Source organism: Manihot esculenta, chromosome 1, assembly GCF_001659605.2.
Source record: "Manihot esculenta cultivar AM560-2 chromosome 1, M.esculenta_v8, whole genome shotgun sequence".
NCBI lineage: Eukaryota > Viridiplantae > Streptophyta > Magnoliopsida > Malpighiales > Euphorbiaceae > Manihot > Manihot esculenta.
In genome coordinates, this window is record NC_035161.2 from 32,136,524 (window position 1) to 32,149,820 (window position 13,297).

At 31.7% G+C, this 13,297-nt stretch overlaps 1 protein-coding gene across 2 annotated transcripts; it reads right to left on the minus strand.

Annotated features, from left to right (window-relative positions):
• Positions 1-1,460: 1,460 nt before the first annotated feature.
• Positions 1,461-12,352, minus strand: LOC110600371 (cleavage and polyadenylation specificity factor subunit 2). 2 transcript variants are annotated; one of them, XM_021737228.2, is made up of 18 exons: positions 12,109-12,352; positions 11,855-12,023; positions 11,665-11,761; positions 11,456-11,582; positions 11,230-11,345; positions 10,994-11,091; positions 10,774-10,925; positions 10,549-10,606; positions 10,354-10,461; positions 9,624-9,876; positions 9,307-9,488; positions 8,108-8,200; positions 4,885-4,983; positions 2,659-2,790; positions 2,526-2,570; positions 2,269-2,436; positions 2,019-2,093; positions 1,461-1,818 (listed from the first exon to the last, which is right to left on the minus strand). In XM_021737228.2, the coding sequence occupies exons 1-18, from the start codon at positions 12,255-12,257 to the stop codon at positions 1,717-1,719; spliced, it is 2,223 nt and encodes a 740-aa protein (XP_021592920.1). In that variant the 5' UTR covers positions 12,258-12,352; the 3' UTR covers positions 1,461-1,716. The 2 variants fall into 2 exon arrangements, with proteins under 2 accessions (XP_021592920.1, XP_021592912.1); XM_021737220.2 differs by having other exon boundaries at positions 9,307-9,491.
• Positions 12,353-13,297: the final 945 nt, after the last annotated feature.

Below are 13,297 nucleotides of genomic sequence, written 5' to 3' on the forward strand. Positions count from 1 at the left end.
ATATTATAAATATGATATTAACAAATAAATTTTTATTCTATTCATTAATATTTACTATTTAATAAAATTATTATCAATATATATTTTTTTAAAAATCATTATAGTCTAACTATATAATATATATTAAATTAAAAAAATTATTTATACTTAAGTTTATCCTAATACGGTAAAAGTTTTAAAATTAATAATTTTATATTTTCCTTTCCTTTAAATTATTGGTTTTTATTAATAAATATTTTTAATTATTTATAATTTAAATCTTATAATTAATTTTTCGCATATATTTTTTATTGAGAATAATTTTATTTTTAAATTTATTTTACACTCTATTTATTTTTAAAAAATAATTTATATTTAAAAAATATTTTCTTTAAAAAATGTGAAAATATTTCTATAAAAATATTTTTTTAAAAAATAATTTTTTATTTTTAATTAAATTTTAAAAATAGCGATAAATAAATAAATAAATATATATATATATATATATATATGTGTGTGTGTGTGTGTGTGTGTCAATAAAATTCTCAAATTACAGTGAATTGTCTTTCTCTTTTCAATAAAAGAGTCATTTTGTAAAATAACTTAATTTTTTTTTTGATAAAAAATATTTTTAATTACTAATATTTCTAAACGTTTCAAATATTAAAAAATATATAAAAAAGTAAAATAACTTAATTTTTTCTTTTGATAAAAAAATATTTTTAATTACTAATTTTCCATACATTTCAAATATAAAAAAATATAAAAAAAAAATTTTTTTTACGTGAAACAGTCTTAATATAATAAAATTTGAAAGGCTTAAATTAGCTAAATATATAATGTACTTTCAATTTCAATTTGTGTTTTTTTTATTATTTTATGTGTCAATAGAAGTTTAAAATATATAATTTTTTTAATATATAGTATATTACATAATAACTTATAAATAATCATTTTAAAATACGGATATACAGGCAAACAATAGATGAAAATTAAAAAAAAAGATTAAAATATTAAATTAAATTAACTATATAAAACTTCTATTATTAATGAATCATTAGAATATAATAAACATTAATCGTGAAATGAAATTTTATATATTTTAAATTGAAATATAAAAATAATAATTAATATTTAAAATTGAAATATAAAAATTTATATTTAAAACAATACTTTCTAAAAGTTCGCTTTTTAATCTATAAACCGCAGTTCCATGCAAGTATAAATAATATTATTTATTTAATTCTAGATGATCTTTAAATATTAATTTATTTATTTAAAAAAGAAAGTCTTAAAAGCAATGTCAAGTCTACTACATATATAGAAAAACATTTTTCTTTGAAAAAAAATATCTTCACTTGATGTATATTGTGTTCTTATTATTTTGAAAAAGAAAGGGAAAAAAAAAAAAATCAAGTTCAACCTAGGCACAATCGATTATGGGAGGGAATTTTTTTTATTATTTTATATAATACATTTGATAATCAAGAAAACAATTTAGGGGAATAAATCAAGAAACAAGGTTGTACAGGATTGCTTGAATTTAGCATGTTCATCCCATATCACTTTGCTAGAAAGTGATTCATTTCGAATTGATTTCAAGAAACATAAAAATTTCATATTCTATCCTACACCTGAATTAACTAGTGTTAATACATTAAAGGTACAACTTACACCATAATGGGGATAAAAATTATACAACAAACGAAATCCATCCATGCAATAATATAATCTCAATTAGAGCAAATAAAATTGTGAATAGAGATACTCCCGAATCTTATAGTAGTCTTCGCATAATGGTCCTTCAATAACAATTTGCTGAGTGCCAGAACCACCACCCTAAGAAGAAGAAAGATGCAAGCAAAATAAGAAGCAAATCCCATGAAAATTAGAAGAGATGCAAAGAGAGGTGTCCAAACCCCATGTAAAAAGGCAAATCCCCAATTATACGTTCAGAAGAATAATAAATCACACAATGGCTCATTTGCCATCTTCAAAAGGTGGCGGCGACAGAAATCATTGGAGTGAAATAAGCTCACCTTCTGGCTTACATTCCCAACTTTGCGAAGAGTGACATACTCTCCACATCGTAATGCTCCACCAGCAAATTCAACCTGAATAGAACAAGTTGCAACATCTTTTTTTATAAGCTCATTGATCTTTGCCAATATAAGTTTCCTACAGTCAGGACTCTAGATCATAGCATGTAGATCATTTTGGGAACAAAAATACAAACTAAATCCTCTAGACTACTTTGTGGTGAAAAGGAAGAGGGAAATAAAGAAGTACCTGGACACCCTTGCTAGCCAGGAACTGTTTGAAATCCGCCATTTTTAGATCACCAACAAGGACAGATTTATGTGGGGGGGCTGCAGTTGTGATGGGCAATAATGACAACGTGCCACTTTCTGTTCTCCCCACCTCAGCATCCACCCAAGCAATTTCATAATCTCCCAACTGAAATTGCAAAGTAAGAAACAATGGTTCAGAGATAATAGGCATGTTAGAATATCAGTAGTGTACTGTTCATGCAACTGAGAAGATACCTTTTTAAATAGCACATTACTCATCAGCTTCTCAGACAGTTGTACCTTCATCCAATAAAACGGGAAGAAAGTTAGTCCTCATCTATCTGAAAATTATGGATAAGACTGAAATCAATGTTTTCTGGCAGTGTACCTTGTAAGCACACAAATCAGAGGTAACATCAATGGTCTCCTCAATTTGAGGAGCAAAAACTTGAGGACAGACGTGTTTTAAGCAGTGCTGCTTCAGATGTTCTGTGGACTCGGCTGATCCATGCACCAAAACCTGTGAGAAAGAAAATACACAACGTGGTTAATTTTGTTTGAGAAAAGCATCTTATCACAGTAAAGTACTGGAGAGGGAAAACTAAGCTAGTAAGAACTGGATCATCAGAGATCTACTAAATGAGGACTAGGTGGATGCAAAACCCTGGGCTTTTTGCCCAACAAGGGTAAAAAAAATTTAAAAAAAAAAAATTCTTAAATCCTGGTCTGGAAAAAATTATTTCCCAGACCAAAGCAAATTTGAGGTTTACCGCACTAAAGCTTACTTCACCCTTTTTTTTTAAAAAAAAAGTCAACTACCACATGTATAAAGTGCAGTAGTTAATAAAAAAAATTAAAAACAAAAAAATATATATAATGTGCGATAAGGTATTTTATATATATATAAAAATTTAATTTACACTATGATCTTTAAAAATTTAATAAAATTAACAATTTAATTTATACTTTTTAAATAATAAATAATTAAATTCTTAAAATTTTATTTTATTAATAAATACGCATTTTCTAAAATTTACTATTAGTCATCCGACAAACTCTAATTTTCTCAATTTTCAATACATATCAAAATATTTTATGGTAATCTTATCTTAAATATTTTCTCTGCTAAATAAACCCCAAAACCTTTAAACCATAAATTTTCTAATTTATAACTTATATTAAGATATTTATAGCAGTTTTATATTAAATATTTTTTTCACTAAATAAACCTAAACTCTTAACATCTAATTTATTAATATTTAATTTATGCAAAGATATTTTATTGTAGGCTTATATTAATAATTTTTCCAACACTATTAAGGTAACAATTGCTTTTATAAAATTTATATAATTTTTTTAAATATAAGAGCTAAACTGTTATAAAAAATAAAATTCAAATGACTAAATTATTATAATCTATCAATAAATTTTAATGAAATAACTGTTCTATTAACAAAATAAAATTCTTTCACATATTATAACAATATTCCATTAAATATTTTTTATCATGTTAATATAAACAATTTAATTTAAGTATTTGTATTAAATATTTTTTTATTATATAAATATAAATAATTTAATTTAAGTGTCTGTATTTTATTTTTATTTTTATTTTATACATATGTTTATTGCAATATATTTTAAAAAATTATATAAATTTTATAAAAAATAATTCCTTGAGTTGTATCAAATTTACTTACCTTAATAGAGCTAAAAACAATATTTAATACAATACTATAATAAAATATCTTGAAATAAATCAGAGATTATAAAATTTAAATGTTAAAAATGTGGGGCTTATATAGTGAAAAAACATTTAATATAAGACTGAAATAAAATATATTAATATATATTAAAAATTAAGAAAATTAAGGTTATGAGTTTAGAATTTACTTACCTTTTTATGATTAATAGTAAATTTTAGAGAATGTATATTTTATTAATAAAATAAAATTTTAAAAATTTAATTATTTATTATTTAAAAAATATAGATTAAGTTGTAAATTTTATTAAACTTTCAAGGGTCAAAGTGTAAATCAATTTTTCATATATATATATATATATATAATATACTTTACCGCACATTATATTTTTTTTTGTTTATCAAACTACTATACTTATAAAGTGTGGCAGTTGACTTAAAAAAAAAAAAAAAAAACTCTACCGCACTTTAAAAGTGCAGTAAGTTTCAAGTGCGGTAAGCTTTGCTACACTTTTAAAGTACAGTAAATTTCAAATTCGCCCTGACCTAGGAAATAATTTTTTCTAAACTAAAGTTTAAGAATTTTTTTTACCCTTATTTGGCAAAAAACCCCAAAACCCTCTAAGGACATTTCAAAGATAATTGAAACTCCCCAAAAAGGACAAGTAAGAAAAAGAATTCTCCACAAAACCATTGAGACATTTCTCAAGGCTACAAACACATGGCCACTGGATATTGTACCATCTATGAGGAAGTAATTATCATGTTCATGATAGCACAAGCAAAAGCCTGAACATCATGAAAAACATGCTAAGTAACAAAATATTATCTCCAAGGAACAACATTATCCAAAGTCAGTAATTAGATGAAGAACACTATCCAATGCATTCATAATCATAAAAAGCTTCTTACAAGCTTCAGAGGAGCCACATGGGCGAGAATTGATTTAATTGACCGTCCATCAGAACGACCTTCATAGTCTATATAAACCAATGAACACTTCACTTGAACCTGATCACCATTGAAGAACACATTCAGTCAACTGCAAAATGGATAAAAGATATGACTAATCCAAACTAGGAATGATTTGTCAAGAATACAAGTTCTAAATCCAGAATTCAATCTGCCAAGCCACTTCATGTTTCGTGGTGGAACAACAAAGAAACAGAGGCAAAATCCAAGCAGAATCAATAAAAGAACAATCCTAAAATATCAGACAATCTAAATCTCCAGATATATCAACATGTTATACAAAAATAGCCAAAATGTTGGTAAGAAGGTGTGAATCTACAAAATGCTCCCATATTATCTGGCATTCATAGGACTGTCTTGGCCATATGAAATTATATGCAATCATTTGTTATGACTAATAAGGATAATATGGGGCTGTTATTGCATGTGAGGGTCGCAAAGAGAATGCTCCTTTTCTGTCTTCCTTTAAGGAAAAAGTCCCACAAAACAAGTGACTGAAGGAGTCAGAAAAGAAAGCCCTACAATTCACCTGTTATATTGGGACATCTATAATTGCAGTTACATGATTTGCGAGATCCACAACAAAACCACTGCAGCAGCTAATAATATAAGTAAGGTATCACTGTAGCCAACATTTTTTGTAACTACTAGAAGAGAAACTTCTTAGCATAGGCTGTGTTGACTGGACTCGAGTGTAATACCCGGCTAGACTCCGGCATCGGAATTTCAACCTTCCGACAGAATCTCCGTTGGAATCCGGAATCTCAGATACCGAAACCTCTTAGAAGGGTAAAATATGTTTTTACAAAATGTTTTTCATGATTTTATTGTTTGGGTTTGAGTTAAAGGTTTAAAATGAAAGAAAAATGTTTTTGAGGGACAAGCCCGAGTTCGGCCGCCGAACATGGTGCTGCCGCGGGAACTCTCCTTTCGGCCGCGGGAGCTCTCCTTTCGGCCCCCGAAGGTAGTCTGGCCAACCACCTATAAGAGGCCTCCAGTCCGAAAATGGGAGAGTTTCTCTCTCCATTTTCGGGCAAAGGTGAGTTCTTGCCCTTCCTTTAATGATTTTATGTTTTTCCTTCAAATTTTCATGAGTTTTCGCTTGTTTTTTAAGTTTTGAGCTTGGATCAAAGACTTTAAAGTTTGGGAGACCGTTTCTCCTCAACTCCAAGCTTGAGTCGCATCTACCTTAGATCTTCAAGAGGTAAGTGTAAATCCTTGTCTTTTTATATGTTTTAAGTAAGTTTTAAAAAGGGTTAAGGGTTAAAAATGCATGTTATGGCTAGATCCAAGGTTATAGGCTTTGAGTTGGGTTTTGATGAATGTATGCTCTCTCTTGTGTTTTGTTGTTGTTTAATAGGGTTTAGACTAGTGTTTATACCCCTTATGCATGTTGGAATGAGTATGCATATTGCGGGAAGTAGGGTGTGAGGATTTGAGAGTTTTGGGACTAAAATGCATAAGGCAGAATCGGGTTCTGCCATTCTGGAGAACCCAGGTTTGGCCGCCGAAGCAGGGTTCGGTCGCCGAACCTACATGGGAGGCAGCCTTTTGGCCGCCTAACCTGCCCCCGAAAGCATGCACTTTCGGATATGTAAGGGAGTTTCAGCCGCCGAACCCGCCCCCGAAAGTCCCTGACTTTCAGATCTGTGGAGGACCTTTGGCCGCCGAACCTGCCCCCAAAGGACACCGACTTTCAGATCTGTAGAGGACCTTCGGCCGCCGAAGGTGCCGCCGAAAGTCCTCTGCCCAGCCTTCCTTTGTTTGTTTTACATGCATGTTTTGTGATGTTTTAGGGGAGTTGTATGGAGTCAAGTTTTAGCTATGTTTGGTCCCTCATGGGAGTCCATATGTGTAGAATCGGACCTGGGAGACTGTAGAGGCCAGCAGTGAGCCAGCTGCTACAGTTTTAGTCAAGCGTCAGCCAGAGGTGAGTAGAATTAAACTAATCTATTGTTTTAAAGTAATCAAACTTTTTAAGCATGTTCATGCATCACGAATGCCATGTTATGTAATAGGTTGCTTGCATTAGAATTCACGAATATAATGCATTGCATACTTGCTGTTGTTGTGGATGGATATTGGATAACTCACTAGCCCTCGAGCAGGTTATGTTATGACGGATACGGAAGACCAGGGCTGCCCATTCTACGCGCCCTGGCACTATATAAGAGAAAGACCAAGGCTACCCATTCTACGCCCCTGGCATTTATGGATATGTTATGTTATGTTTAAGAGGAAGTTCTGAAGAGCTCCATCGAGGGCTGGGCATTTATTTGGAATATGTAAGGGGTTACTGGTGACAAGTCCATCCTTGATGTGTATTGTTTGTGTTGTGATGCATTTCATGAGAGCATATATTTATTAAACTGTTTTTATATTCTGCTCACTAGGCTCTAGTAGCTTATCCCTTTCCCCTAACCCCAGGTTTGCAGGGTTAAGAATAGCTCGGGAAGTCGGCTAGAGGCTGGTATAAGTTTATGCAATAGAATAGTGGTGGACATGTACTATGTAATGGATTAGATTTGTACTTTGCCCTAGTTTATGTTTTGTATATCCCTGTTTGTCATGATCTTTATGTAAAAGTTTTAATGTTAAGTTATGTTGAACCAAGCTTGAGGCATGTGATGTTTACCATACTAGAGCATTTGATGAGGGCTTTAGTGTGGGTTTTATGTATACATTTTATTGTGCATGCACAGGTTGAGCTTGGTATACGAAAAGTTTAAATTTTTATGAAAATGTATGAACATGTATGGGATTTTATCAGGTACGCAGGACGCATAGTAGGCTTGCTACGGGTTCCGGCGACCTTAAGTCGGTCTGAATCCTAGCGCCGGTAGCGGTTCGATTTCCGGGTCGTTACATCGAGGACATGAGCCTTGAACAAGGAAGATTACGTCCAACTTTCCCATCATTATTTTATCTCATTGGGAGTATAATACTCAGGAATCCAGGTTCATTTCAGTGTTTAACATATATATCTATAACAAGGGTATACGAAATCTCAAACTATCCAAAGCTGCAGGTGGTAGAACCAAAGGAGCGTGGTCAACTGATCAAAAGTTGCTTAAAAAAAGAAGAAAAAGATAAAGAAGCAATAGTACAGTACTTCTTGCATCCAGTCAAAGAGAACTAACAAATAGACTGAAGTCAAACTTACAGTCAATTCATTGGACACTACTTTTGAAGGCTTTGTGTCAAGTATCAAACTAGCAGATCCTTCATCAAGTTTTCCATCAATATCTCCTCCAACCTGACATGAAAGACAGACTATTATCTAACATAATAACCATTCATATGATCAAAAAAGGTAAGTAGACAGAACTCAACTTGGGAACAACTCGAGTACAATCCATTATAGAGATTACATATGCAAAACATATAGCAAAAATAGGAAAGCAAAAGAGAGTTCACATGTTCAAATAGAGATCCAGTAGGTAACTTGAGAGAATACATAAGAATAAACATCAGAAGCAGAACTTTAGTACGTTATTTAATGGTTAAACTGGGGAACTATGTCTCTGTGTTAGTCATCTTCACATATTAGGACCTCTACACTACCAAGCAAACTCACAATTGTCTGTTCTTGCTTTTTCACAAGCAATCTAGCACTCAAACAGGAGATACCTAGTAATTTGAGGACTTGTCCAGTTCAGACTCTTACTGTTAGCTCCCTTAATCAATATTCTGCTATATATATAAATGTCATGTTTATGATTTTGACAACTAACAAAATAGTTTTTTTTTTTTTTGGCAAAATGCATAATTTACCCTCTCATTTTACCGCCTCAACTTTAACTGTCCCATTTACTCGTGCAGCTTTCAAATGGTGAAATAATTTAATCTTTGGTACGTGATATTCACACACTACTATATCATAGGGATTAATTCACACACTACTATATCATAGGGATTAAGTTATTTAATAATTAAAAGTTGAAGGGGTGATATGTATATTCTCTCATTTTATAGATATTAAATTATTCAAAATTTAAAAGTTAAAGGAGTAAATAGGATAAAAATAAAGTTTTGGGGAGTAAAATGACTTCTCATGAAAAGATTAGGGGGCAAATTATGCATTTGGCCTTTTTTTTTTTTTTCGCCATATGGCAAATAGATGTTGACATGATATAATTAAACATTAAATTGTTTACAATTATTATTTTTAACAATCAACACTGCATGACCTCACATTCCATTTCAATAATTCATATAAGGCAGGTTTTTTTTCTTTTTAAATCTAAACCAGAAAACATACCTTATGATATGCAAAAAATGAAATAAATAATGAAGAAAATTGCTGACATATAGCACAAATATAACAATCAAGGAAGCTAATGTTTTGCATCCAACACTTACATGCATAGCTGCCTGGTCCATGTCATCATCCTTAGTTACATAGTCATCGGGATTTATGACTTCACCAAAATCGTCCCACTCGGTTGTATTTTCATAAAATGGGAACATTGGTGCAACGCTAGTGGATGGAGGAACAAATCCATCAATGAATATGTCCCGGTATCCAGTCCCATGTGAACCAACTGCTGCAGGGTTATAATCACTCAGTGGTGAACTAGAGGAATGATACAATGCACAGAAACTAAATATTATTGTTTCGCATGATAACCGACAGTAATGATGGTTTATCAGAAACTAGAAGAAAATTAGAGGAATACCTTCTAGGGAAGCACGGTTATTGCTAGCATCAATGACCATTGGATCACTTGTATTGCTATCGGGTCCAAGAGATGCCTTTAATTCTTCCTCTTTGATCATGCTAGCTTTCAGTTCCTCCTCCTTTTTCAATCGCTTTTGCTCTTCTTCATAAGCAATTAGCTCATCCCCAACCAAAGGAACCCTCCTTGACATGGTAACTTTAACAGCCTTTGGAGGTGGATCAGCCTGAAGCATACGAGCTAAGGAGCCGAACTGTGTTAACAGGACAAACTGTAAGCACATACACGTGGTACATCAAAAACAGAAAATACATCTTCATGCTTGAGCCTTAGAAGCAGTAGTGACGGTGGCCTAGCATGCAAACCAAAATGGGATGAAATCTAAACGAGAAAACCGTGCATCCATTTTCTTCATCTTTCTTTCTTCCTTGACCCCAACAAATATGATGAAGACTCCCATTCAATAAAGTATAAATCATTCAAATCAAACAATCATATTTCTAGCTTTAGCAGTACTACTAGTTTGAAAACTACATTTGATAATGATAGTGAAAGCATAAACTTTCGGCTTTAAGCATAATACGCAGAATCCTATAAAGTCAATCAACTTTAGGTTCACAACAGTCATTACGAAACTGATTTATCAGTTTTGCACATGAATCCAAACAAGGAATTAACTGAAAAAATAAAATGCTTAATGCACACACTATGTAGGACAAGAGAAACATACTTGGCCTCTTTCTGTGAAAAGCACTTGGTTCTTAGCATCTGCTGCCCATTCAACAAATATGTCATGGGAAAAACCTGCTTCCAAACTGGCCATGGATGCTAGAACAACCTAAAGCAGACATGTAAAGTCAACTTGCCAATGCTAATGCCTTAAACATAGAAAGATAATTTAATCTTGAGCATAGCAGGAAATCACCTTTGGACCATTTGGAGCATTGTCAAGTTCACTCTTGTTGATTAGAAGTGTCACATGCCTGCAAGTTTTGGAAAAAAAATAATTAGTAAGCACATATCATATAAATCATGTGTATCAGTGTATCTACATTATAGTGATAAAAATCCAAGGCAGCATGGCAATATTTACAACTTGATTTATGGAGCACAAAGATAACATAAAAAAATATATTTAAAAAGCACTTACTTTAGAAGGAAAGCATTGTCACGAGAAGTTTCAAAAGACTTTGCTATTGAATCACTCATCCACTCTAAGAAACTTTTGACATAGTCAATGGTACTTGATGACACATATGTGAGAAAGAATATGGGATAGTTCAATAGACTTTGTGCCCAAAACTGCAATTTTGCATAAAAATTAGACCAGTACAATGAAATATGGCTATCGAAAACTAGGAAGATGCAACCTGTTCCAATATTAAGATAAGCTCCAACACTCGCCCAGCACTATCAACTGGAAGTAATACATTTCCACCCGCTTCAAGAGTCTTTAAAATAGTCTTCTCTACATCAATTACAGTAAAATAACATTAGGTATTTACAATCCTCATTAGTCGTGAGTGTAACCAACTAACCATGTCTCGGAAGCTACATAAAAAAGTTGTTGATGGTGAGAGATGGTAATCATGTAAACCACAAATACCTAGAAATTCTTTGTCTCTTTGCTGTCTAGGAGGCTGATTACTCAAAGCATTATAGGCATCAGTTATGAGAACAGCAGGTCGGACAAATGATTCCAGAACAGTTCCATTCAAATGCCTAATAAAAACATTAATAAAAAAACAGTTGACAAACTCTTGTTTCTCAGATAAAGGTTAACTAAAGCAGAAATAGGAGCACTTCCATAATTTGCTCACAACCTCATTTACCTTTCTTTACGGTGATTGAAGTCAACAGCATATACTACATCCTCACCATCCTTGGTTATCTTCCAAACAGTACCTCCTAAGAGATGTCCGGCCACATGAGGAGCAATCACAATCCCCTCTCCTTTTCCTGTTACTTAAAGCAGACTCATAAGTTTTTTTTTTTTTTCGGAAGGATTTTGATTACTCTAAAAGCTAACTGATATACAAACCCGAAAGATGATGATTCTGAGAGTAAGTTAGCCTGGTAAAATTCTGAAAAGCAGAGTCAATATCATCCAAAGTAAACAAATCGAACTCCGAAACAGCCTGCCAAAGCAGTGACGAAACACGTCAAAATGGGAAACAAAATGAGTATCAATCTGAATAGAAACTCTTTTGAAAGAAAAAAAATATATTTACCTTTCGAGAGAGATACTGATCATACATAGTTAGAAGACCTAATCGGTAGACTGGCTCAGTAGAATACACTGGAGCCGAGAGGCCGAGCTGTTTCATGGCATAGGGTAATGCGCCTAGGTGAAGCGTATCGGAATGCGACAACAATACTGCATCTATCGTCGAAGCTACCCTGAAATAATAGAGTGTTAGGGTTTTTAAAGATTGAAAAGGAAACTGAAATGAAATGGAAAGAAAGGAGCAAGAGAGGAAGGGACCTAGATAGAGGTTGAAGAAGAGATGGGTCGAAGTGGTCGTTCCAGCCGCAATCGATTAGGAAATTGAAGCCATCAATTGAGACCAAGTAGGATAGTGGATTCTCGTTGTATACTCCGCATAGTGGCGTTACCTGCACCGATGTTCCCATCCTCCTCTTCCCTGCTAGTGTTTCTCCTCTGAAAAAACTGCTGTCTACCGAGCCTGGTTGAGGCTTTGGTTAGACCTGTTGCTGGGAAGGAGAGAGAGATATAACGACGTCGTGTAAACAACAATAATGAAAATGGCCGATTTGGGAAGGGTCATTAACAAAATGACGACTTTGTCCACAGCGCTTAAGATGGCATTTTTTTAACTGCCTTATAATGCAATGACAGTGCTATTATTAACACTATTATTATTCGTGAATTTATTAATATATCTTATTTATAGTATTACAATTAAAAAATAAAATAAGTCATTATTAAAAAATACTTTTTATATAAAACATTTAAACAAATATTTTATAAGTATAAGTTATTTTTTAAAATAAATAAGTCTTAAATAAAACAAATTTCTCTTTTGATATGTTAAATTTTAATTAACATGTGTTTTTAATATTGTCATGCTTTTTAACATTGTGACTAAATAAGGATGATGATTTTTTTAAATTTCGTATAAATTATTTTTCAGAAAAATGAAATACATATTTTAATTTCAATTTATTTATATGGAATTATTTTTAAACTTAATTTGTTATGTATTGATATTTAAAAATATGAATTTATTTTTTGCATGTATTTTCATCACTCATCCTACCATCAGTGTTATGTTTTTGTACAAAAATGTTTAGATTTATATATTAGACATGTTGAAACTATTTTAATCAATACTGTAGAGTGGGTTATGTACTATGTGAAGAATGTGATGAAAAAACATGTAAAGAAAATGTGATGACTCTCCCAAATTTAAAATGTAAAGTCATTGTTTGGTATGTAATTTTTTAAGAAAAGAATAAAATTATATTAATAAAATTTAATTTATTTTTATTAATGAAAAAAATTATTTGTTTGAAATTAATTTAAATAGAATAGAATTCAATTAAAATATTTTATATTAGACAAATTAATAATAAAATTTAAATTGATTTAATTTATTCATCATGCTTATTATTCTTATAAATAACAATAGTTTTTATCACTTGAAAAAACA

Coding starts and splice junctions, on each gene's coding strand:
- LOC110600371 (XM_021737220.2), bottom strand. CDS start 12,257: ATGGGAACATCGGTGCAGGTAACGCCACTATGCGGAGTATACAACGAG. Junction 8,201..9,306: donor TGGACCAGGCAGCTATGCAT/GTAAGTGTTGGA, acceptor CTTTCATGTCAG/GTTGGAGGAGATATTGATGG. Junction 4,984..8,107: donor TAGTGTCCAATGAATTGACT/GTAAGTTTGACT, acceptor AATGGTGATCAG/GTTCAAGTGAAGTGTTCATT.